The sequence below is a fragment of the Trachurus japonicus genome, chromosome 13 (genome assembly GCF_045865225.1).
Source record: "Trachurus japonicus isolate A0001 chromosome 13, Traja_1.0".
NCBI lineage: Eukaryota > Metazoa > Chordata > Actinopteri > Carangiformes > Carangidae > Trachurus > Trachurus japonicus.
In genome coordinates this window covers 6560874-6588332 of record NC_140919.1, presented here as the reverse complement: position 1 = coordinate 6588332, position 27459 = coordinate 6560874, and the positions used below count along the sequence as shown (strand labels likewise).

Here is a 27459-nt window from a genome sequence, read left to right as displayed (position 1 = left end):
AGCAATAGAATGATCAATCGCTAATCAAACTACATTTTGGGAAAATAAATAAAGAAAATAAAAGCCAAATAGCTTTTTTTTTCCTCAGGCAGGTAGTACCTGACTATACACTTCCATGTGGATCCGTCCAGGTCGTCCTGCTCCTCCGTGTACAGCCGGATGTTCTGCTCCTGGTCCAGCTGCAGCCAGTACATCAGACCGTAGCGGTCCCGACCGACCGGCTGCAGCCGCATCTTCTCCGGGTCCTCCTCGTTGACCGCCATCTTGAACTTGAGATTGTCATCAAACTGACACTCGCAGAGATACTGAAAGGAAAACAACGAGACTGTGTGAAAAGAAGAGCAGCGCGACGCCTATACTATCGATTATCGACTATTGATTAAAGGTGAAAAAGCCCAAAAATATACTTATAAAAAATACAATAAAAATTTCATTAATTGGTTACAATCGGGGTGTGAAGAGGATTTCAAGCGATCCAGTAAAAGAAGCTCTAGAAAATAATCTCTTTTCTTTCTTTTCTTTTTGTCCTTTGTTTGTGTTTTTTTCTTGTGTTATGTTGTATTATCTTGTGTTGCATGTTTGGATTTGTGACAGCGGAAGGCTGCGATTTTGTGTTACTTTTCTGATGAGCTTGTCTTGCTGTCGCAAAACAAAAATGTGAAATTAAAAAGAAATTTAAAAAAAAGAAAAAAAAGAAAAGAATCCCCTCCCCTACCTTTAAATGAAGATCAACTGTTTCCTTCTGGGCTACAGCTCTCTACAACTAGTCATTTACTTTTAGTTAGCTTCCCCTGCATGAGATGTGTTGTGTTGTCAAGCCCCACAGATAGTATGTTGGGGTTTATTTCTCCATAACAACCAACTAACTCTACATCACCCCGCTTATTACACGGCTTAGGAGTGAAATCATTTATTTGAGACGTAATGTTGATCAAAATACGACCGTCGATTTATAAATTGCATCATTTAGTGAATCTGCAAGTCTGGTATGCGCGTATGGAAGAACAGACCCCGAACAGTGATGGTTTCACCTTTTGGATAAATACATGAAGTAAAAACAGACACATCATCATACTTTGAGGATGCTTGACTTGCACTCCATGGACATCTCCTGGTAGCCCTTCTGGTCCAGCTCCCATGCCCAGGTGCTGTTCAACTCCTGGCAAACCTACGGGACAAAACCATCACATACAGTCACCTCTCCTCTAATAGAAGTGGTTTCTTACTCTTGAATAGCAACACAGCTCCCACTCTGACGTTAGTTACAAACTCCCGACGCAGACAGACAGAGGCCTCACCTTAGCCAGGTATTTTTCCCAGCGATCAGTAGACACAGACCTCCCCAATTTTCTGAGCAGCTTCACATGGAGCTCCACAAGGGGTTTAGGGACTAAAGCAAACACAACACATGATGATTAGAAACACAACACTTTTCATAGTATCAGCATGTACCAAGAGACAACTTTTGTTTTGTTTATTTGAGCCGAAACCACTTTCTAGCTTGAGATTAAAGGGCATCACCCAACATATTTTTGCATTTTTATTGAATGTATGATTCTTTCTATTGGGGGGGGGGGGGGGGTTCTACAAGAATTTGAACTGAAATAGTTACTTTTCAATAGAATAAAAACAATTCTGAGGGAAACATAAGTGTTGTGTGAAAAATAGTTTGTAAGAACAGATACACAACTAGACAATAACACCTTTCAAATTTTTTATTATATTTTCACTTTATTAAGACTGGTCCTACACCAGCTTTCCACTGCTGAATGAATATAAAATGTACCATGCCACATGTGAAGGCAAAATGTGTTAATACTGACTGGAATCTATTCAAACTAATATCAGTGTAATAGATGAATTTACTGCTGTAACTTTAGGGGCTTATGGATGACAGGAGTGGTGCACCTAAAATGCACGAGATGCACTGCCATGTTTTCTGCAGTGTACAGTCAGTGATCTAATTTTCCATATGAATACCTTACATTGCTCACCCAATGCTGGTAAATACATGTCCTGTTATGTCGGTGCTTCCCACAACTGACTGACATTCACTTAGCTTGTGGAGGGGTTGGTTGGTCAAAACAAGCATAAGTTGCTTAGGGAATAGTGAGACTTTTTTAAACATGTTTTTCACATTTTCTAGGTTTAAAGGGATAGTTCACCCAAAATTCAAATTTCACTCATTATCTACTCACCCTCATGTCAACTAAGAGCTGTGAGAATTTTCAGAGTCCTCCGTCCCTTCTCTGAGTTACGGGGGGTCCACGCAGCAGTATTTGTCCATATAATGGTTGTCAATGGATACCAACTTTCTTCGTCCAAAAAGACACACCAAAAAACATCCAAATACCTCCATACTGCTCGTCTGTAATGTCCCTCTGGTATCGAAGCCCCGACATGAGAAATTGTTCCGAAATTAAATAAGTCTATATTTTAAGCTTGTTTGTAGCGGAAGCTCCCAGTGTCTCAGTTCATTGCTCTTCCTGTGTGACCGGCGGAACAATTTCTCATGTCGGGGCTTCGATACAAGAGGGACATTACAGACGAGCAGTATGGAGGTATTTGGATGTTTTTTGGTGTGTCTTTTTGGACGAAGAAAGTTGGTATCCATTGACAACCATTATATGGACAAATACTGCTGCGCGGACCCCCCCGTAACTCAGAGAAGGGACGGAGGACTCTGAAAATTCTCCCAGCTCTTAGTCGACATGAGGGTGAGTAGATAATGAGTGAAATTTGAATTTTGGGTGAACTTAAGTCATCAAGTAGAGAAGTGACCGAGTAGCCAAAGGATAAAATAAATTGCAGTAATATTCAAACCTCATGTTTGATCTATATTTTGGTTTTAGTCTTCATGATTTCAAAAGAGAAAAAGGCACAGACACTTAAACCGGAGTGTTGGAGGTGAGACTGTGGTGGAGCCGTTAGCTCCAGGTCCAGGTCTAGGTCTAGGTCTGTCTGCTGGGAGAACTTTCTACTTTATCACACTGTCCAGTCTGAGCTCCAGCAGGAACACAACACATACAGCTGCTAAACCCTGGCCCAGTCCACCCGTCAACTACACATCAGTTAGCTACAGTGTTAATATCAGCCAGAATGACTAACAAGTGAATTTATGGTGAGCAACACAACTAACGGAGGTAGAAAACTAACTTTACTGAGCTAACACACAGGACGGCCTGTTCACTCGACAGCTCCTGGTGTGAACACAGTCTCACACAACACAACACACTGCTCAGCTCCGTGTCAGTCTCGGTGTTTTTACGTGAACTTAAAGTTAACAGAAAGCTGGATGCTAGCCTGATGCTAGCTCGTTAGCCAGCAGCAGCAGCATCCGGAGTCCCTACTGCGCCTGTGCACAGTTGACAGCCCAAAAAATAACATCCACTGCTTTTAGCTAACACCAGTGGCTCCGGCTAAAACACGGGGGGGGGGGGGGGGACGTTGCCGCCGTGAGTCCGTGATAAACACACATGATACACACACCGGGAACTCTGGTGTCTCTCCGGCGGGGCTGGCTGTGAGGCCAGGCCGATAACATGTACACCTGACAACAGTCCGGAGCTTTGAGCTAGCTGCTGCTGCTGCTGCTGCTGCATCATGGCGTTAACACATCAACACCACACCTGACAACATTATTGACTATCTGTCACTTGACTGTAACGCTGACCCCACGGGCTGTCGTGTTACATCCTGCTCTCCGTGTCTATCTTTCCCACCTAACTTCTGCACTAACGCAGCACACAGTGTGGAGTGGTTGGTGTTTGGAGGAAGGAGAGGGGAGGGGAGGGGAGGGGAGGGGAGGTGGGCTAGCTCTGTGTTAGCAGCTACGTCTTCTCTGCCAACATGTTTCCGCTCAAACTTGGACCAAACACAGTTTGTCTTCCAGGAACAGCGAGCCTGAGCCAGTGTGACACGGAGCAACACAGCCGGTCAGACAGCGGAGGAGCTGGCGGACTAAACTCCAGCTCTGCTGCTGCTCTGTCGGCCCACACATACACGCACACACACGAACAACATTTTTCGTCATCCTCATCATCACGATGATGGTGGTGGTGGTGGTGGCGGCGGTAGTGGTAGTGGTAGCCCCTTCTCTTTCGGTTTCAAGTGTCGCAGCTACCCACCACTTCTTGGCCCCAGTACCAAGCAGCACTTGTACCGACACCTCACCTGTCGTTGTGTCCCGCAGATACTTCTCCATCAGTGGGAAAGTGATCTCGGGCAGATCCAGCGTCGCTCCGTATCGCTCCAGGAACGAGCAGACCTCCGCAAAGCTGGGGCAGAGCGGTGGGCCGGAGCGTCTCACCACCACCGGAGCAGCCATCTTTCAGCCGGAGAGAAGCAGGAGGGGAGGGGAGGGCTCGCCGCTGGGATGCGACTGTGTGCCAGTGAAATGAATGGAGGGAATGAAGCATTTACCGGTGTCGAGCTGGACGGCGCGAGCGCAGCTTCCGGCGCAGATTTTCAAAGTAAAACAGATTGGGGCGCGCGAGCTCGTCAAAGACTCAAAAGGCAGTGTAAGATTTTTTTTATTTTTTTTTAGCTTTACTTATACTTTTTTTTAATATAGTATTGCAGGATTGCACAAGTTCATGTTCCAGTACATATCTTTTTAGTCATTGGAGCATTCCTACAACATTTATGCTATTTGTAGTGAAAAACATCAAAAGAAATTAAAAAAATAATAATAATAATAAATGAATATTAATAATAATAAAGGGAGGGAAAAGAGATGGGACAAAGACTGTTGAAAAAAAAAACATAAGATAGAACAAAAATACAGTATATACATACACAAATGTATTCTCTTTGAAGATCTAGTAAACATTTCTTAGGGCTGGACTCATCAGTTTTATTTATTTATATAATAAATCCACTTCCATCTTTTCAGACATTCTGGTTCTTGATTTCTGATTCTATATGTAATTTTTTTTCCATTTCCAAAATATTGTTTAAAGTTAATATCCAGTTATTAAAAGAAGGTGAGATGGATTGTTGCCAATTTCTTGTTATTTGCTTTAGAGCTGCTATTCTGTATAAGTATTTGTCTTTTTCTGTTGTAAGTTCAGCTGGTGTTATTCCTAAAACAATGCATTGTGGTTCCAATGTTTTTTTAAATTGGAAAATCGAAAAAATAGATTCTATAATTTTTTTCCAAAATGGTTTTAGTGATGGGCAGAAATAGAAAATGTGTGAGTGGTTTGCATTGTGCTCGCCACAATTTCTCCAGCATGGATGTTGTGAATTTAGACTGTATTTCTAAGTCATCAGTAGTATTTTATTCATCAAATCAATATTTGTTTCTAACACAACACTGATCTGCATACAGGTTTCAAGGTACAAATAGAAACATTTTGTGCTTTCACCAAGGGGATTTAAAAACAGTGATTAAAAAAACCCCAAAGTAAATTAAATTAAATTATAATCTATCCATAGTGTGGAGGGAAAGAACAATCATAAATATCTTTCCAATAAAACATTGAATTAATTAGTTAATTTACTTAATGACTTTTATTTCCCAAAGACGTGCGTTTCCCCCTTTTGTTTTGAAATAAATAAGTGAGTTTCCGGTGACATCGTGTGTATTGTGTCTGCGCTTGACGCAGCTGTAAGAAGTTGGGAGGACCAGGGAGGACCAGGGAGGGCAGAGCGAGAAATGCCCACAATTCATCGCGAAAGATCAACAACAACAGTCCAAAATGGTTTTCTTTCATATTCCCCCAGCAGCGTTTCTCCAGTCCCCAGACCCCCACCTAGACCACTACCAACATTACACACTGCAGTGTAGGGGCGATGGAACCACACCGACCCCCCTTTACCACTTGTTTGTTTTGCAGCTGAACGTACAGTTTTTTTAATACAGTATACAATTAGGCAACCAGTGCTGCATGCTGCGTAGATAGTCACGCTGCCTTTACGGCCTACTGGAAATACCTCCAAATCATAGATTAAAAAATAAAATAAAATACTTGTGTTATACAAGTTGGACTCAAGTGAAATCAAATAATACATCAACAACGAGCTCATTTCATGTGTTTTATTAGGATGTGGGCTAGTGATGTACTTTATGTAGTTATGTGGGGCTGACAGCTGCAAGTAGGCCTAGTCTTGCTATAAAATTCCAACATAATAATTTGAACCAAGGTCAACCACTCTGAACCCGCTGATAGCAATTTAGGATTTTTTCTTTTCTTTTCATTTATTTTTTTGTAGCCTATAGCACCTTTTTTCTTGTTGTTGTTGTTTTGTATTGTTCAGTTTACCCCCTCTCTCATTCTTTACAAAAACGTTCTAAAGGGACAGAACGTGACTTTAATTGGATGAGGGGAAATCTAAAAGTTCCATGAAAAACTGAGAAGCACGTTGGGACTTTCTTTTTTTCCTTATGCCTAGGTCCAGATTGTTGTGTTATGACTGTATGGTCAAGACACAGTGGTTTGGGACAACTTTTGTAAGGAATGCTTAACCAATGATGTTTTTGATATAGAAAAGTGATAAATACATTTTAAAAAGTCACATAGTCTTACTGACACATGCTACTGTGGTTGCAAATCACATTTTCTCATTTCAGCTTTGTCTGCAGCAACACAGTTTAGGTCTCAGTTAGGGTTATTTTTCACATTTCTTTACATTTGATATTTAAGCAATATAAACTCCGCTGTTTGTTATCTGATGATTAGACTTTGACATTTTGCGTATTTCAACATCCACCCAATGGCACTTGACCTCACTCGACATACCAAAGTAGAGAAACTCACGAGTTGTATTTGAAAGCATCACGAGAGTTGAAAAATCAGAGCTGTTCTTGAAGGCATCGGCGGAGCCGGAAGGACAGTTGTTTTTTTTTTTCCTTCATTTCGAAAGTCGTGTTGGTAGTTTCATCTGTTGAATGTGTGGACTGGACATCTCAGCTGCTGTCCCCTGTCTCCTGTGTCCTCTAACGGCCTGGCTGCTCTTTAATGCAGCCATGTCACTGTGATACATCAACTGTTCTTAACGGGAGCGGCTCGGTAAGTTACTTCTGTCCATTATTGTCCCGTTTTACAGTCAAGTCTACCGAGCTGAAGCCGCTGGGAACCAAGTAGTAGTAGTAGTAGTAGTAGAAGTAGTAGTAGTCTGTCTCCAGTCTCCAGTCTGTGTGGAATCAGCTGGAAGTTTGAAATGAAGTCAGGTTGTTGTGTTGTAACAGCTTATTGGTGTCAGATCAGATCGCTCTCACAGCTAGAATGTAGGTGATTACATAATGGAATGTGAAGGGAGACAACAGAGCTGCAGGAACTATTCCATCCATTGACGACTGACTGTCACGAGTTGTTTTCGGTTTTAGAAATGAAACTAGGTTTGAGCATGTGAAGCTGAAGCTGGAGCTGGAGCCTTCTCTCACACATGTTGGACAGTGGAAAAATCATTCATGTTTCACCTTCAGCAGATGATGAGAAACGTGACTGTAGTAACTCAACAGGTCTGCTGTGTAGTAGTAGTAGCCTACATCTTGTGCACCGATTGTTACAGAAAGGCGTCACTCAACATTCAATAATGCATTCATTAATTCAAACTTAATTCCTAAATATTACATAGATAAAAGGTGTATTCAGCTTATATACAGTACATATGCACAGGCCAATATGCTGTTAAGAACATTTTCTATATGTTCTGTTGATGTCAAATGTGCTCTGTTCAGGGCCTATGTCACCCCCTATATACAGCTCATCTCTGGTCTTCCTACAGAATGTATGCAGAGGCTAAAAGTGGCTTATAATGACGCCATGAGGTTGTTGCTACGTGTTCCTAGGTGGCACAGTGCCAGCTAGTTATTTGTATCTTCTAATGTACCAACATGTCCTGCATTGTTGCGCAAGCTGATGTTCAATTTCATGTGTCGTTTGGACCTATCTGTTAACTGTATTATCAAGGCCTTAACCTGCCCCATGATGGGATATCAGCTCACATCCAGGCTTCGTAAGCACTGGCACAATAGTTTGCACTGTTTCTTTTAAACTAACAGTGACAAATTACTGTATTTTATATTATTTGTTTGGTTGTTTGTCTACTTGGTTTTGTCTTGTATGTTAAGTGTGTATGTGTATGAGAGTGGACCACTTTTTCGAGTCCATAATAAAGATTATTATTATTATTATTATTATTATAAGTGCAGACCCTTTAATTCTTCTTTTCAGTTAAACCTATGGAGAAAGTAGCAGAAATCTTACATTCAATTCATTCTTTATTTCAAACCCAAGGGGATCCATATTACACAAAAAAAACACAATACAAAAGAGACAGAATAAGAATAAGAAAGAAAACACTGACACTCCAAAACACTCCTGTACAGTCTGACAGAACTGTACAGGATGAACCAAAACAGCAATTAGCTCATTTTCAGATTCAGACGCAGCCTACACATAAACCTATACACCAGATCAACAGATGAAGCTAAAATAAATCAACAGCATTAAAGTTGCAGTCAGATCCCAAACGATCAGTCCTGTTTATAGCTTTCTATCATACTATGTTTTCATTTCTTTGTAAACTGTGTTATGTTTTTGCTTTGTTGGAGCTCCTGTGGCAGCCACAGAAATACACAACACAAGCTTTTTAATGTAGTCATTATTCTGGCAAACATTCTTTAAACTTTGTTAGGGAGTAAATTATTCTTTGCTTTGTATATTATATGTGCAGTTTTAATTTTCACTAAGTCAGCGAACTTTAAAGGGATAGTAGAATTTTTTAAAAGTGGGGTTGTATGATCTACAAATAGCCCCTAAGTACTTTAATTGCAGTAGAAGACTCTCTGCACTCCTCCCGTTAGCAATGACAGCCCATAGCCCTGCCTAGAGATTTACAACATAGTACATTGTTGTGAACAGACCCAAAGAAATGGCCTATTTTCGCGGCCGAACTCACGTATCCCTCCGCCCAGGGTTAGCGCTTGCCGATCAGCAGTTGGTTAGGTCCAAATAAAAACTGTGTTTTTCCTGCACTTTGAAGGGCTGGAAAAAAATTATATTATAGCAAACAATGGAACTGTGTATTTTTTTTCAGGTAAAACCTCTTTTAGGCCGTGAAAATAGGCCGTTTCTTTGGGTCTGTTCACAACACTGTATGGTGTAAATCTCTGGGCAGGGCTATGGGCTGGCGTTGCTAACGGGAGGAATGCAGAGAGTCTTCTACTGCAATTAAAGTACTTAGGGGCTATTTGTAGATCATACAACCCCACTTTAAAAAAAATGATACTATCCCTTTAATACTCTCAATATGATAAAGAAAAGGTTGGTGTGGTGGTTGTATCCTGCATGATTTACCATCCCTATTCTGCATGATGTAAATGGGTTGGAGGTTGGTTAGGTTGTTCATCAAAGGAGGAAATCTAAGTCAAGTGGCAGCAATCAGCAGACAGACATAACAGTGTTGTTTCTGTGCTGCAGCCAGCTAACAGCAGAGCGGAGAGATGGCCATCGCACACGTCGCCACAGAGTACGTCTTCAGTGACTTCCTGCTGAAGGAGCCCAACCAGGCTCGATACCGCAACGTCCGCACTGAGCTGGCCGTGGACAAGATGGTGACCTGCGTGGCCGTGGGTCTGCCCCTGCTGCTCATCTCGCTGGCCTTCGCTCAGGAGGTTTCTGTTGGTGAGTGGAGACACAGGAGAGAGAATGACACAGTCTGCTGCCTCAGCGTTGATGTTGTTATATACGTATACCCAGGGGGCAAAGCAAAAAAACAGACAGGGAGCGTTGTAAAAGGTTTGACAGCAGAAATGATATGTAGGAACTTCAAGGATTAAAACCTGGGTGGACAACCCGGTCAACTAGCTGCTGGAAAGATACAGGGGCCAAAACCCCTTTCTGTGGTCATTTTGCTGGTGAAATTATGTAAATGCAAATATTTAGGTACTACAATGGCATAAATAGTCATACAACTATAACATTTGGCAGAGAGTATCTTGACACATAGGGGAAGGCATGAAAAAAAGATTCTGGGGTTTGTTCCAACTCCATTTTAAGATATCACCCTCAACATCCCAAAAAAGACAAAAAAAGTACTGTTCGCCTGACAAATTCTCATGAAAATTATTATTTTTCAGCACTTTATGGAGAATATCTATGCCTAACATGTATATAGAAAATGTCCTTAATTCATAAGCTTCCATTTGAGTCCAAGATAGCCTTTCTACTAGCTACAGGAAAGCTACAGGCTGTCTCCAAACAATGCAACACCTATTGTGAAAAACTACATGTTAACTGACATGATCAGAAACCATTCTATTTTTGGTCTCCCCAAAGTGAACAGATAGATAGAGAAGACCGTTGGCCCCAGCAAGGCTATCTTGGACTCAAATGGAAGCTTATGAATTAAGGAAGTTTTCTATATACATGTTAGGCATAGATATTCTCCATAAAGTGCTGAAAAATAATAATTTTCATGAGAATTTGTCAGGCGAACAGTACTTTTTTTTTTGTCTTTTTTGGGATGTTGAGGGTGATATCTTAAAATCGAGTTGCAACAAACCCCAGAATCTTTTTTTCATGCCTCACCCTATGTGTCAAGATACTCTCTGCCAAATGTTATAGTTGTATGACTATTTATACCATTGTAGTACCTAAATATTTGCATTTACATCATTTCGCCAGCAAAATGACCCCAGAAAGGGGTTTTGGCCCCTGTAGCTTTCCAGCAGCTAGTTGACCGGGTTGTCCACCCAGGTTTTAATCCTTGAAGTTCCTACATATCATTTCTGCTGTCAAACCTTTTACAACGCTCCCTGTCTGTTTTCCAAAAAACTGGGATTCTGCCCCCTGGGTACTACTCCAGAATGTTATGAAGAGTGATCAGGTGAATTACACTTCATTGCAAAGTCTGTCTTTGCCATGAAAATGAAGTGAAGGAGAAAGGTCCGGTTGTTGTGGAGACGGTTTCAGGTTGCCCCAGAAACCGTCTCCTGCTGTAGATCCAGCTGAGTCCAGGGACTGGACTGCTGAGGACCGGGGGACAGTCTTCATCAGTCCTACATCCTGACTCCATGAACGAAGAACCAAATCATCCTCCAAGAGCAACTTCTCCCAGACATCCAAGGAACTTTACACACTTAAAGGACAATTCCGGGCAAATTCAACTCGGGGCTGTATTTTCCTAACATTTTAGGTCTAAAAGAAGGAATCTGAAGATTTTCAGTTTAATGTCTCCTGTTTTGCGGTAGTTGTGTCTGTCCCCGCATCGCCACGGCAGCAATGAATGGGAGCGGATGGAAGTTCTGCTGCTTAGGCTGTTTACATCCCTCAAAGCCACAGACAGCGTCAGATGGCGACTCAAACATGCACCCAGAAGTTTATTTACTTCAAGCAAGTCAAGAGTTGATATTCCTGTGTTTATGACACAAACCGGAGCTTCCAACTGCACATGAACACACCGAGCGTCAACTTGGGTCTCGCGCAAGACTTTGAATTAGATCTAGTTTTACAAACATGTCGGCTTGCTTGAAGTAAATAAACTTCTGGGTGCATGTTTGAGTCGCCATCTGACGCTGTCTGTGGCTTTGAGGGATGTAAACAGCCTAAGCAGCAGAACTTCCATCCGCTCCCATTCATTGCTGCCGTGGCGATGCAGGGACAGACACAACTACCGCAAAACAGGAGACATTAAACTGAAAATCTTCAGATTCCTTCTTTTAGACCTAAAATGTTAGGAGAATACAGCCCCCAGTTGAATTTGCCCAGAATTGTCCTTTAATGTAATTGTCAATAAAAGCCTTTGACACTTATGAATTGCTTGTAATTATATTTGAGAAAAGATGTAAAACACTGAAGCAGTAAATACTTGTGTCATTCTCCAGACCTTAGCTTCCCAGTCAGTCTTTCACTCACTCTGTTGGAAATAAATGATGAATAATAATGAATTCTACTTTTTGACATGATGGGTTTAAGAACAGCTTTAATGAACAGTTCAAGAGATCAATCTGCAGATAAAACCAATACAAATGAAATGACTGAGACCATCCCTGTGACTCTTGCTGGATGTGTGTGTGTGTGTGTGTGTGTGTGTGTGTGTGTGTGTGTGTGTGTGTGTGTGTGTGTGTGTGTGTGTGTGTGTGTGTGTGTGTGTGTGTGTGTGTGGTGTGTGTGTGTGTGTGTGTGTGTGTGTGTGTGTGTGTGTGTGTGTGTGTGTGTGTGTGTGTGTGTGTGTGTGTTTCTTTCAGGGACTCAGATCAGCTGCTTTGCTCCAACCAACTTCTCCTGGAGGCAGGCTGCTTACGTGGACTCATACTGCTGGGCTGCTGTGCATACACACACTCTACCTCTGTGGCTTCACAAGGTACACACACATGAATAGAATTGTTGTAATGATATAGTAGTTTTAGCTAACACTTTTACAAGGGTCCCTTAAATAACGTTAGTTAGTACATTATTAAGCATTAATTAACTGTTTACAGCTATATTAACAATCATTATGTATTACTTCGATTAGGAAACACATTAATTAATGTAGCCTATTAGTAAGCAGTTAATTAATGTTTACTACTCAAAGTTAGTTAATAAATTATTAAGTAATAATAAAAGTTGAATAATGTAATTATCATTATGTATGCATTACTCAGCATTAATTAACACATTAGTTTATATATTAAAGCAGAAGTAAGTGATATATTTGTGTTAATATAAGTCTTAAATAGTTATATCTTCCGACAGCAATCACTTACATAGAGTGTTTGGACTGAAACACGGGTCTCTCTGTCCCTCTGCTCTGCTCTGAGCCGAAGAGAAAACATTTATCGTATCCTACAGTTTTTATCCAATGAGGAGAGAGAACGGCATGCAGGGCTGTGTGTGCAGCCAAGGGACGCCGTGAATGTGGCGACGTAGGGACGAGGACTGTTATGGTGCGTTCAAGGAAACTCGTATTTTTCGACCGTGAAGTCGTACCAGTTCGATCTGGTACGAGTTCACCGGTCGGAAGTTACGAGTGGCCGTTATAGTGACTTTCACCGGTAAAACAGGTCGGGAAAACACGAGTGGGTTGCCTGGAACGCTACAAAGTCGTAAGTTGTGACTTGAAGCTGTAATTTACGATTTCAAAAGCCTGCCTGGAACGCAGCATTAGCGAAAACGACCGGACCACTTACTTCTGCTTTAATGCTTAATAATGTACTAACTATCGTTAATTAAGGGACCCTTATTGTAAAGTGTTACCGTTTCATGATGAAATGCAATGCATTGCATTGCAATGGGAAATACTCTACAAGAACAGTATGACAGGTTTCTATTGATCTGGCAGTCAGACTTTATTTATAGAGCACTGTTCTTACAAATAAAATGTAGCACAAAGTGTTTGACACCACAAAAGCAAGCAAAACAAAGCGGAAGAAAAACCAAAGCCACACACACACACACACACACACATACACACATACACACACACACTCTGACACATAACACATGCAGACAACTGAAGTCCTATCAGAACCTTTGTCTTCAGTCTTATACGTTGACATACTGTGTGTGATGGTTTCTGTCTTGTGTCTCATCAGACATGTTGTGTGTTTTCTGTGCCGCTGTGTGACTGTAGTTCCTCTGGGCTCAGTGGTAACAATGGCCACTCCCACAGCTGACATGATAGTTCCTGTCTTGTCTTTCTAGTGTTTTTATTGTGGGCTCAGATTTCCATGCAAATCTACCGGAGCAGGTTTAGTCAAATCAGAGTCAGAGCAGGTTCTCCCAAATAAAGACAAACCTGCCGTTCTAAGGCTTCTCCTCAAATCTCTGAAAAATGAATCAACATTTGATGTGTGTGATTGGCTGATGTTGGTTCACACATCAGGCCTAGAAGTCTCAGCTATAATGTATTTATAGTTACCTGATGAAACCCTAACCCTTCTTCTGCTTAACGGTATGACACTGCACAGAAAATAATGATGCACAAAAAGTCTAGACTTTAAAAAAAAAACTAGAACAAAAAAACCTAGAAAAAACCCCCCATCCCATTAATAAAACACAGTGGCCTCATGACACAGACCTGGCTTTTAGAGCGTTACAATCTTTTTTCTTTTCTTTTTTTTTTTTTTACAATCTGTTTATTGAATTTTACATATTAGAAAACCCCTACGTTTTCTTACAATAGTAATTACCAGGGCCGTTGCTAGGAATTCTGGGGCCCCTGAAAGAATACTAAAGTGGGCCCCTGACTTTTCCACTTTTTTTCTTAGACTACGTATGTATTATCATTTTTTGTTTAGCCTACTTTGTTTTGATGCTAATGCAGTCATTAGTCAGGGTCTTATGCAGAATAAATCAGTCATACAAAGATTAGACTACTGGGGTTTTTGTGGGCCCTACTGGGCACTGGGCCCCTAGAATTATCATCACCTTTCTCCCCTATACGGCCCTGGTAATTACAGATATAAATTCAGCACACCCCAGAACAGATACCAACCCCCACCCCCATCCCTCTGGCACCCAGCCCCAGCAGATGGACACATACAGTTAAAGTGAAATTCCGGCGTAAGTGTAAACCATGGTCAAACACACCGTAACACCGAGTTAGACCCCCCCTCGAGAGATCAATTTGCCCGACCGCTACATTCACGAGATCCACCAACTTCAGCAAATACCGCAATATCGCCACACACGGCGCTGTCCGGATCCACTGTCTGACCGCAACCAAAACGCCACCATTTGCCCAAAATAATGCTCAGAACTGCACCAAATGTCATCAATAGTACACACAGGGTCCCAGCACGTAGTACGAGTTGTCAAACATCTGCTAGCTTTGCCTGTTTTCTTTAGCAAGGAGATGCAACTCAACTCACCTACTTCTCCTCCGGGAGCCGCTCGTTCGTGAGGAAGCCCTGACGAGTCGATCACCGAGTGCACCGGAGTTCCGCAGCTCTTAAAAATGCTCATTTGCGCCTATATCGTGGCCAGCACTCGATAATAATAGTTATAAAGTGATATGCAAGATATAAAAAAAAAAAACTCTGATTGTATTTCCATGAGGTAATTGTTGATTGAGCTGCGGAACTCCGGTGCACTCGGTGATCGACTCGTCAGGGCTTCCTCACCAACAAGCGGCTCCCGGAGGAGAAGTAGGTGAGTTGAGTTGCATCTCCTTGCTAAAGAAAACAGGCAAAGCTAGCAGATGTTTGACAACTCGTACTACGTGCTGGGACCCTGTGTGTACTATTGATGACATTTGGTGCAGTTCTGAGCATTATTTTGGGCAAATTTGCTGAAGTTGGTGGATCTCGTGAATGTAGCGGTCGGGCAAATTGATCTCTCGAGGGGGGGTCTAACTCGGTGTTACGGTGTGTTTGACCATGGTTTACACTTACGCCGGAATTTCACTTTAAAAGTAAAAAAAAAAAGACAGACAAAAGGAAAGAAAAAAAAAAGAGGGTTGATAGAGGAAGAGAAAAAGATGCTAAATAAATAAACAAGTGAATAGATAGATAGATAGATAGATAGATAGATAGATAGATAGATAGATAGATAGATAGATAGATAGATAGATAGATAGATAGATAGATAGATAGAGATAGAGAATACTTTATTCATCCCTAGCAGGGAAATTCAAGTTAGTCCAGTAGCTCACACAACAATGACACAAAAAAGATGTGTATATGTGTTATATAAAACGATTGCAGCAGGAACAAATGATCTCTTAAAGCAGAAGTAAGTGGTCCGGTCGTTTTCGCTAATGCTGCGTTCCAGGCAGGCTTTTGAAATCGTAAATTACAGCTTCAAGTCACAACTTACGACTTTGTAGCGTTTCAGGCAACCCACTCGTGTTTTTCCGACCTGTTTTACCGGTGAAAGTCACTATAACGGCCACTCGTAACTTCCGACCGGTGAACTCGTACCAGATCGAACTGGTACCACTTCACGGTCGGAAAAATACGAGTTTCCTTGAACGCACCATAACAGTCCTCGTCCCTACGTCACCACATTCACGGCGTTCCTTGGCTGCACACACAGCCCTGCATGCCGTTCTCTCTCCTCATTGGATAAAAACTGTAGGATACGATAAATGTTTTCTCTTCGGCTCAGAGCAGAGCAGAGGGACAGAGAGACCCGTGTTTCAGTCCAAACACTCTATGTAAGTGATTGCTGTCGGAAGATATAACTATTTAAGACTTATATTAACACAAATATATCACTTACTTCTGCTTTAAATCTTAAATGAATGTATGAATAGATACAAATAAATAATAACAGTAGTAATACTCAGACTAAGACTAATAAGATCAATAAAGAAGCATAAATATCTAAGTTGGCAGGTAGTAAGAAATATTAGTCAATTAGAAATAAATTAATAAGAAATGAGTTTGATATCAATAATGAGGTCAGATGTAGGTCAATGAAAGTAGAATATAATATGAATGTATATATTTTTAATGTTCCTGCTAACAAGTGGACTTGACCTGGTTGTGTGTCTCAGTTCTTCCCCTACATCCTGCTGCTGGTGGCCGTGCTCATGTACACCCCGGCGCTGTTCTGGAGGTTTTCCGCGGTCCCCCTCCTGCAGTCGGACCTGGGCTTCATCATGGAGGAGCTGGACCGCTGCTACAACCGAGCCGTCACTCTGGCCAAACGCATGGCCACGGACAGGTCAGTCTACTGGACATGTTGCTGTTACACTAAGGCCCAATCCCATTTCTCTTCCCTTAAAGGGATAGTTCAACATTTTTGACAAACTGGGACACTTCAGGGACAGTTTTTCATCAAGCAGTCTCAGTATTTCCCTCGAAAACAACTCTGTCTGGTAACGTTGTGTTATTATCTCATAGCGTGGTGAATGTGCAGGTCACAACTTGTCCACCAGAGCGTTGTGGAGTTGTTGGATTGTGTACAGGGTCCAAAACTAACTTTTTCACTTACCAGCCGGCCTGGCTGGTAAGTGAATTTTTTTACCAGCCAGGCAGATATTTTACCAGCCAACCAAGTAAAAATGCTGTATATTGCTATCAGTATTATTTAACGTGTCATTTGGGTCTTATGTGCGGTTCTCAATCAATATTTTAGTAGTATGCACTAATACTAACAATTAGGGGTGTGCAAAGCATCCGGTATTTGTATTTGTTGAGGGGGGGAAAGTATTTCTATTTCTATTTGTGTTCGAGTAAAATTCAAAATCCAGTTTTTTTGAGATACACTTCCATTATGAATCCCACCACCACCTGCTGAACAGACAGAATATAAACAAATGAACTATCATTACTTCAAAAATCTCTCTCTCTCTTACAGTTGTTTAGGATTGTGTGTGGTGTTTTTAATCATATTTTTTTTAAAGAATAATAATTAGTTGAAAAAATATTTTTATCAGTAATTTCTTTTTTTCAATTATTAGACATTTAAGGCGACCCCATCTGAATTCCAGGCGACCCCATATGGGGTCCTGATCCCAAGGTTGAAAAACACTGCTCTACTGTCTTTCCTGTCTGCTCTCAGGGTGTGTGTGTGGGGGGTAATGTAGTGTTGATTCTCTCTCTCTTTCTCACACACACACGCGCGCACAAACAAACAGGCTCGCGCGCACACACATGTTGTCAGCGGAGCGATTGACATGTGTCCAACCACCAACCCAATCAGACGCGCGGGTTCGGAGTCCGGACCGAGAATTAATAGTTGGACCGCGCTGGTCCGTGCTTCAGCACCCGCCGTGTGTCGGGCCGCGTCTGGTTTTAATTAATACGGGGATAAACAGTCAGCGTCGCGGTCACCGGAGCTGATCACTGCCCTATAAGCAATGAGAGCATTTTTTTTTACCGGGCGCGCTAAACTACACAAACGGGTACGACAGTAACAACAGTTAACCACCTCGACGCTGTGAATGACGGCGTGACGCGCATACCTGACCAAAGATCGTCTCTGCTGGAAAGACACATTACTCTGTCAGGAAACAACATACCAGCATCGTTCTCCACCAGTAACGAAAAAAATGACATTTTTGTCGGTAAAAAAATAACTCGCCAGAGTGGCGAGTGGTCTTAAAAATTTACCAGCCAGAGACAAAATCTACCCGTAATTGGCGAGTGGCGAGTGTTAGTTTTGGACCCTGATTGTGTATTTGATGAGTTTGATGAGGGAAACCAAGAAATGAGCCATGAGCCTCCGTAGCGTAGTTCTGAGCAGCTCACGGCTCAGCTCCGCTGTTCTAAAAATAGCTTGCACCGACAATTAAAGGTAACGAACCTACTGCTATGACTATAGGGATTATGGCAATGGGCCAATTTGACAAAATGTTGAACTATCCCTTTAACACTAGCACTCGGTTTCAGGTGGCCTCCAGAAGGGCAGGGTTTTGTTGGGAGAGTTGGGGGAGAGACGCACACGTATCAATGAATAAAGATTTGATTACCGCATTTCCTCAAATAACAGCCGGTATTCAATTGTTTACACAAACAAATAAAGGTCGGCCCTAAATACAAGCCGGATCCAAAAAAAAAAAAGAACTCTGTGGCCTGGAACAAACTGACGAGGATATGATCAGAAACTCTTTCAACTTTGTGGACTGTCTGTGAAGACTGACGGGAGTGAAGCTGACCTCATCCGACGCACCCCTAGTTCCAACGTCTATGGTGGCGATAATGTGCCGGAAAAGCCGGTGACACCCGCAATAACGGAACCAGTTGACAAAGTATCGAGGGTGATTTCATCTTGCACTAATTCTGCCTCCGACCTCCCTCCGATTAAAGGAATAGTTTTAAGGGTTGGAAAGCACTTCCCCTTGCTCTTAAAGGGATAGTATAATTTTTTTAAAAGTGGGGTTGTATGATCTACAAATAGCCCCTAAGTACTTTAATTGCAGTAGAAGACTCTCTGCACTCCTCCCGTTAGCAATGCCAGCCCATAGCCCTGCCCAGAGATTTACAACATACAGTGTTGTGAACAGACCCAAAGAAACAGCCTATTTTCACGGCCTAAAAGAGGTTTTACCTGAATAAAAATACACAGTTCCATTGTTGGCTATAATATATTTTTTTCCAGCCCATCAAAGTGCAGGAAAAACACAGTTTTTATTTGGACCTAACCAACTCACGTATCCCTCCACCCATGGTTAGCGCCCGCCGGTCAGCAGTTGGTTAGCTCCAAATAAAAACTGTGTTTTTCCTGCACTTTGAGGGGCTGGAAAAAATTATATTCTAGCGAACAATGGAACTGTGTATTTTTTTTTCAGGTAAAACCTCTTTTAGGCTGTGAAAATAGGCCGTTTCTTTGGGTCTGTTCACAACACTGTATGTTGTAAATCTCTGGGCAGGGCTATGGGCTGGTGTTGCTAACGGGAGGAGTGCAGAGAGTCTTCTACTGCAATTAAAGTACTTAGGGGCTATTTGTAGATCATACAACCCCACTTTAAAAAATGATACTATCCCTTTAAAAGAATTGGGACACACTACCCCTACACGAGAACGCACAAAACCAAGCGCTAGGGTCAAAATGGAGTGGAAGTGGGGGAAATGGGACAGGGCCGAAGCCTTGAGTCAGGAAACTGATGCAGTGAGACTATTTCAGCTCAGCCTTTCTGTTGTTTACTGCTGCTTTTCAAACCTGTCTAATGTTCTGTTCTCCTGACTCTGTGGGCAGCGACCCTGCTGAGGGATGCTTCAACTACCCGCTGGTGGAGAAGTTTCTGATGACCAAGCGCTGCTCTCGCTCCATGCTGCTGTACTACCTGTCGTGTCGGGGCCTGACCCTGGTCACGCTGCTGTGTGCCTGCATCTACCTGGGCTACTACCTGCGCCTGGCCTCGCTCACAGAAGCAGACGAGTTTGGCTGCTCGCTGCGCGTGGGCCTGCTGGCCTCCGACCCCGGTATACCTGAAAAGGTGCAGTGTAAGCTCATCGCTGTGGGAGTCTTCTCTCTGCTCAGGTAACGCCATGTCTCTCTCTAACACACCTGAAGTACACTCAGGAAACACCTCAGAGGCTCATTCACTCATTATGTGGAGCTTCATAATACAATAGCCCTTAAAGGGATTCAACATTTTGGCAAATTGGCATATCCCTATAATCTTAGCAGTAGGTTCATTACCTTTAATTGTCGGTGCAAGCTATTTTTAGAACGGCAGAGCAGAGCCGTGAGCTGCTCAGAGCTATGCTACGGAGGCTCATGGGATTTCTTGGTTTCCCTCATCAAACTCATCAAATACACAATCCAACAACTCCACAACGCTCTGGTGGACAAGTTGTGAGCTGCACATTCACCACGCTATGAGATAATAACACAACGTTACCAGACAGAGTTGTTTTAGACGGAAATTCAGAGACTACTTGATGAAAAACTGTCCCTGAAGGCAACGCGCATCAGTGGTTTTGCATGAATTTCCCTCTAAAACAACTCTGTCTGGTAACGTTGTGTTATGATCTCATAGCGTGGTGAATGTACAGGTCACAACTTGTCCACCAGAGCGTTGTGGAGTTGTTGGATTGTGTATTTGATGAGTTTGATGAGGGAAACCAAGAAATCCCATGAGCCTCTGTAGCGTAGCTCTGAGCAGCTCACGGCTCTGCTCCACTGTTCTAAAAATAGCTTGCACCGACAATTAAATGTAACGAACCTACTGCTATGACTATAGGGATATGCCAATTTGCCAAAATGTTGAACTATCCCTTTAACTCGTCCAGGCCATGTTCAGTAATATATAATATATCCACTTCCTGTGGTATTATTACGAAAAGACTATATATACTGTATATATATATATATATATATATATATATATACATACAGTTATGTTCATAATAATAGCAGTGTGTTTAAAAAGGTGAGTAAACCTCAAAATTCTTCAAATAAATTGTATTTTAAGGAACACAACTGCATTGGGGACACTGCACATTCTATTTCAAACCAAGAAAATTGGAAAAAGTAATTTAATTTGATAATATTTTACAGAAAGTCAAGAAATATAATGTTCAAAAAAATAGCAGTGTTGACATCTTTTTTTACACGCTTGCTGGTGTGTTTGGGGTCATTGTCTTGTTTGGGGTCATTTCCTCTTCAGTATACGGCAACATGACTACTTCCAGTATTCTGGTGTACTCAAACTGATCCATGATCCCTGGTATGCGATAAATAGGACCAACACCATAGTACAAGAAACATCCCCATATCATGATGCTTGCACCACCATGCTTCACCGTCTTCACTGTGTACTGTGGCTTGAATTCAGTGTTTGCAGGACGTCTGACAAACTGTCTGTGGCCCTTAGACCCAAAAAGAACAATCTTACTCTCATCAGTCCCCAAATATTACGCCATTTCTTTTTAGACCAGTCAATGTGTTATTTGGCAAATTGTAACCGCTTCATTACATGTATTTTTTTTAACAATGGGACTTTGCGGGGGCTTCTTAGTGGTAGCTTGGCTTCACATAGACGTTGTCTGATTGTTACAGTACTCACAGGCAATCTTAGATCTTCTTTGATACTCCTGGAGCTGATCATTGGCTGAGCCTTTGCCATTTTGGTTATTCTGCGATCCCTTCAAATAGTCGTTTTTCTTTTTCTTCCTCGCCTTTCTGGTTTTGGCTGCCATTTTAGAGCGTTTGATATCATTTTAGCTGAACAGCCTATCATTTTCTGCACTTCTTTATAGGTTTTCCCCTCTTTTATTAATTTCTTAATCAAAGAATGCTCTTCTTCTTAACAGTGTCTTGAACAACCCATTTTACTCTGTTTTTCAAGGACAAATGCACAGCCAGCATTTGCAGCATCAGTTGCCTTGATCCTTGAATAAGGGCCACCTGTTTAACACCTATTTTTTTTCACATAATCAATGACCTCAATAATTGAACCTGGCACTGCTATTTTTTTGAACACGCCCCTTTCAGTAAATGATTCAGTTTCACAGAATCAGCAGCATGCACGTCATGCTTGTTGGGTCTGTTGGTTTTCTATACCTTTACTAAACCTTCTAGAAAAAGTTGAAAAAAAAAAAAGTTGAAATTCTAACAAAATCAGTGATTTATTATCTTGCAAGTGATGTCGGACTGCTATTATTTTGAACACAACTGTATATATATATATATATATATATATATATTTTTTTTTTTTTCCCAGAAGCCACCTGGAGCTGTTAGCTGACACATATCAGCTTTTCACTGCAGCTCATGTGATGTTGTGATTGAGGTGAATACTGACTGTCCCACTGTCCCTGTCTCTGTCTCTGTCCAGCATGGTCAACCTGGTCCTGTTCATTGCACTGATCCCTGTGGTCATCTACGCCGCTCTCCGTCCCCTGCTCTGCCACGGATACGCCCGCTTCCTGGAAACCTACCAATCACTGCCCACGGTGAGCGTCCTGCCCACCCCGGCCGGCCAATGGGACGATCTCTCCCTCTACGTGCTCTACCTGGAGGAAAACATCAGCGAACTGAAATCCTACAAATACATGAAGGTGCGTTGGCAGGCATGGTGAGACCAGAGTCCAAACTCCCAGAATGCACCACTGCCACAAAGAATATCTCTGACACACAACATCACTACCACACATTCCCCTCAGTTAGTCTCCAGAAAGAAGAGATCAGTGCAGACTCACAGCCTCTCTTCTAGAGCAGTGGTTCTCAAAGTGTGGTCTGGGGACCCTCAGGGGTCCTTGAGAGGGTTAAAGGGGGTCCCCAACTTTTTCTTTTTTTCCAGAAATATTACTTTTTTTTCTCCAGAAATTTCTCTAAATTTTTCCAAAATTTCACGCCATTGGCCCTGATATGAACATACGTTGACTAAAAACGTAACGTAATTGAGTCTCACAACAAATATTTGTGTATTTCTGGTGTTTATTTCAAATTGTTGTCCAATGATTTGTGTCAGTTTAGGGTCCTTGATGTAAAAAAGTTTGAGAACCACTTTTCTAGAGGATGTGAGTATTAGTATGGGGTAATTATTAAAGAGGAACTCTTCAGGATTTCCACCTTAACTCAGCTCCATGTGTCCCTTGTCTCCAGCTCCAGAGTCCTAGTGCTGGTTAAACCAATGACTTGTAACTAGTTCCAGGGAGAATGGAGCGTCTCTTGGCTGCAGGGCCGGCCCCTGGCATAAACACTCTATGTGGTTGTTTAGGGCCACAGCCGTTAGGTGGGGGCCACATGATCAGAAAAGTACCGGGGTTCATTCAAGTCATTTAAACATCCTGAGGTCTGCACGCACGCTATGAGCTTTATATGTAATTTGAAGTCAATATTCAGCTTCTTTTATCTCACATTTGAGACATTTGATGAAAATAGAATGGCAGAATGACAACATTTGTGCTCAAAAAGCAACCTTACAAAATTTCATTTTAGACTTGTTTTCTACACTTATATATTACTGTATTCATATCCTATTTCAAGCCCCAAAAAACAGTTCATTCTCATGACTGAAGGTGTGTTTTCGCAAGGGGTTTGAAATTTTTCAAAAAGCAGACCTCAAATTTCCAGCATTTGGCCTAAATTATTTCTTTATACAGTGTTCTAGGGCAAATTGGCCTCAGTGTGCTTACAGCAGAGGTTCTAATATTTAGACATAAAACAATTGAGTATTGTTACATCTGCAAGTATCTTAAAGAGATAAATTTAAGAAAATATGTTAAATTCGAGAAAATGGCCTCAAACCTCAGAGGGCATAAACATGTCTGCCTTCAGTTTTAACCAGTGATTTGGTGTTTGCGCTTAGAGTGGGCCACAAACAAAAATCTTGTTTAGGGCCACCAAAATCCTAGAGCCGGCCCTGCTTGGCTGAAAACCAACCTTGTAAGATCAGAGCCTCCGACCCGGTGTCCCAGCTCTTGTCTCCATGGCGACACCGCCACACAAATATTTGTTCTGAGACTGAAGAAAATTTATTTTTTAGTCAATGTATATGTTCAAATTAGGGCCAGTGGCGTGAATTTGTGGAAATATTGTTGAGAAATTTCAGGAAAAAAGACTTTTTTAGAAAAAAGTGATACAAAATTTCAAATAAAGAAGTTTTTTAAAACAAATTCTAGAAAAAAAAGTGGTAAGAATTCTTCTTAAAAAAAAAAAGTAAAATATTTTCTAAAATTTCTCAAAAAAGTGGTCAAATTTTCAAAAAGTTTTTGAAAAATCCTAGAAGAAACTGGTAAAATTTCTAAAAAAAAAAAAAAAAAATGTTAAAGAAAAATCTAGAAAAAAAGTAAAATATTTTCTAGAAAAAAGTTTATGAAAGAAAAATCTAGAAATAGTGGTTACATTTCTTAAAAAAAAAAAAAAAAAAAAAGTGGTAACATTTCAAGACTAGTTCCAGGGAGAATGGAGCGTCTCTTGGCTGAAAACCAACCTTGTAAGATCAGAGCCTCCGACCCGGTCCCAGCTCTCGTCTCCATGGCGACACCACCACACAAACGTAACGCGCTAACCCGTAACCGGTAATCTCTGGTTGAGGACAGATAAGACTACACAGATATACACATGGTGACATGGTAAATGATAAATAGCCTTATCCACCGCTCCATGGATTGATTTCTCATTGAAAACAAATGCACATGGAGGAGAGGAGGGTTAGAGACACAGAGGAGGAGAGGTCAGAGTTAAAGTAATGATTGTAGCTTCTGATTCTGTTGAATGGTGGTGTGTTGTGTTGTGGTGTGACAGCCGACAATGAACCGAACCCGTCTGAGTGGAGGGGACAGTTCATCACAGTGATAAATGATGTGCTATGTCTCTGAACCTGCAGGTGCTGGAGTTGCTGAGGAGACGAGGTGAATGCTCCGGGGAAAACTTTGACTCCCTGGGTCTGCTGCAGACTCTGTGTCCGGTCAAGATGGACAACGTGGATGGGAAGAAACTGAGCGCTGCTGCAGGGAAACGGGAAGGAGTGAAAACTAAGGCAGCTGACTCTGTGAGCGGTCCATCAGCAGAGAACAGCTGCAAGCATCCAGAGTCACCTGCAGACAACCACAGTGATGAGGACCAGGTGGACATGGAGATGACAGGTGAGTGGACAGAAGCTTTCACAGTTGTTGATGCTTTTGTCTTGTATTGTGTTAGCCTTGAACTCAAAACAACTTGCACCGGAGGAGGGGGGAAAGGGGAAAGGGGGGAGGAGGCAGCCAGCCAGCCTAAATAAAAAGTAAAAAACAACAAGAAGAACCTAGATGATAAGTGATGCTTTCTCTTCTCAGAGCTCACTCACATGCTGGTGGGAGACGGTGATGAAACAGACTATAACAACAGCAGGGGAGGAGCTCTGAAGCAGCGGGCCACGTGATTGGCTGCCGGCACAGCCACGCACACCTGGATTAAGGAGCATCCTCCTCCTCCCCCGTCTTTGAACGATGGGGTTCTTTTTAAAACACATGGTGATGTCAGACCTGTGGCTGGCAGGTGAGTCCACCTCATGGAGACACGGATTTCCATATTTGATGGCAGAAACGTTATTTAAAAAATCCCCTATTTAGCTTTCTTATACAACATTTCAATATACAACGAAGGTTTTCTATTCTTACAGTTGACTTTGACTTTGACTATACTTCATTCATACTCATTCATACGTATTTCTGATTGAATGGTACATACACTACGATAAAAATGACAGAGTGGGAGCTGGTTATGTCCTGGTCATGTCCCCGTTACTTCACCTCAGTCACACGCCTGGTGTATGTTCTGTGACTATGTAAAGTGCAGGGAGGGAGATGTTGTTGCAGGATCTTTATGGTAGGGGTGGGGTGAAAACAGACAGAAAACAGCATACTGACTGAACGTAAATTGTGTGGATGTTCATCTCGTTTCATTGTTATTTCTCATCTCTAAAGCTGACATGTGTCACACTGACTTGGTTTTCATTAAAAGAAAAGATGGTATTTTTTATTTCAACTGTTATTGTGGGAGAATGTAGTTTTTATGAGACTGTCATCCCATGTCAATGTTAAAGGGATACGCCAACATTTTTTTTGTGTCTTGCCTCACTCTGAGTCCATGACCAGCAGATAGACACCATCCTTTCCACTGTGCGTGCAGTAACAAGGGAGATAGAGCCGTATCGCCCGTAATTAGCTTAGCTCAAACACTGGAAGTGTATGGGTAGTGTTAGCCTGCTTCCTACCTGAGCTGAAATCAGCAGTCAGAAGCTGATTTCATTTTAGCTCTAAACTCTGTAAATACATCACTTTATCAACATTTCAAACATTTGTAGGCAAGAAAGTAGCCGTTTAGATCAGCAGTGTGTCGTTAATTTGTCTAAATACCAGCTAGTGTCGGCGCTAGCTAGCCGTTGTGACCAACGCACTTCCAGTTACTTCCGGTTTCACAAAATAAAACACCCGTTGCCCTTTACATACAGAAGTGCTTTTACTTTGAAATAGGAAGCTAACCTACCCTCGATGTAGCTAGCTTGAACCAAAATAAACCGTCTTTGCTTGAACCCTCTGTTTTGACCGATCTCGTCCCGTTAGCGGCATTTGACCGCTCAAGATGCCTTACCGGAGAGTTTTGTCAGCTCTGAGACGAAGATCGGTCTTTAGAGTTGCTGAAGAGTTTCTCTGATGACTTTAGGTGGAGGCAGGCTAACACTACCCATACACTTCCAGTGTTTGAGCTAAGCTAATTACGGGCGATACGGCTCTATCTCCCTTGTTACTGCACGCACAGTGGAAAGGATGGTGTCTATCTGCTGGTCATGGACTCGGGAGTGAGGCAAGACACGTAAAAAAAAATGTTGGTGTATCCCTTTAAGGATTCAGAGCCTGAGCTGCCAGGGCCCTGATTAGTCTCTGTTCAAAGTTCTTTTTCTGTAATTACACATGTATTATCAACATTCTCATTCTCCCCTGTCTCCTGTATGGTACTGCTTATTTTGATGTGTTGGTTGTTGTTTACAACAAGTTTCATTTAATGACACTTCTGGCCTTTTCAACCAAAGTGTCTGGATGTTTGGTACATGCTGGTGATCTGTTGTACATATAAACATCTTTCAGACATTTTCTGGTCTCAAACTGGAATTGAACTTGCCACATTTGCTTGGGAGTCTCAGGGATAAAAGGATCTGTCTGGAGTTATTGTGTGTTGAGCTTCTTCCACTGCCTTGTATATATGTGCTGCCTGAAGTGGAAGCTTTTAACATGTTGTCATTAAAATGCTGTGGTAAGATCTCCTCTGGTCTCCTCTGGTCATGTCTACATCTGATGCCACTAGAATCTTCAGAAAGCTGCAGAAGGTGTACAGAATGACTGGCCCTGGGCCCTGCTCATCTCAGATGCTGTAGCCATCGGACTGTATGATTAATATTTTTTTTATTATGTGTAGTACTCTTTTTGAACGCTAGGTGGCAGTTGAGCTCACTGAGACCAGGATGAGCATCTCAAACAGAAGGTGTGTATAAAAGAACAAGCAAAGCACTGGCTGAGAGCAGAGCAGATAGAACAACCAAGACCCCGAAGTAAAAAAAAAAAAAAAAAAAAAAAAGACAAAATGAGTCATTTGGTACATGATCACGAGGGAATAAGAAAATGAGATTTGATCATATCTAAAAATCTAC

At 41.9% G+C, this 27459-nt stretch overlaps 2 protein-coding genes across 3 annotated transcripts in view; one reads left to right on the top strand and one right to left on the bottom strand.

The window, feature by feature from the left end:
• Nucleotides 1-4432, bottom strand: part of rsf1a (remodeling and spacing factor 1a) — a 34305-nt gene extending 29873 nt beyond the window's left edge. Inside the window, exons 1-4 of the mRNA XM_085794743.1 lie at nt 4174-4432; nt 1299-1390; nt 1076-1168; nt 100-305 (exon numbers count right to left, since the gene is read on the bottom strand). Of these exons, the coding sequence (XP_085650869.1) occupies nt 100-305; nt 1076-1168; nt 1299-1390; nt 4174-4327 (545 nt within the window). The 5' untranslated portion in view covers nt 4328-4432. The remainder of the gene's footprint in view (nt 1-99; nt 306-1075; nt 1169-1298; nt 1391-4173) is intronic.
• A 2422-nt stretch (nt 4433-6854) lies between these two features.
• Nucleotides 6855-27076, top strand: LOC146975341 (pannexin-1-like). Of its 2 annotated transcripts, XR_015037433.1 has the most exons (9): nt 6855-7013; nt 9433-9632; nt 12197-12312; nt 16432-16601; nt 19578-19862; nt 22165-22387; nt 24661-24919; nt 25109-25310; nt 26900-27076. XR_015037433.1 is itself a non-coding variant. In XM_085794746.1 (8 exons), exons 2-8 carry the CDS (start codon nt 9452-9454, stop codon nt 25192-25194), a joined length of 1320 nt encoding a protein of 439 aa, XP_085650872.1. In that variant the 5' UTR covers nt 6855-7013; nt 9433-9451; the 3' UTR covers nt 25195-27076. The 2 variants fall into 2 exon arrangements, 1 of the variants encoding a protein (XP_085650872.1); XM_085794746.1 differs by having other exon boundaries at nt 25109-27076.
• Nucleotides 27077-27459: the final 383 nt, after the last annotated feature.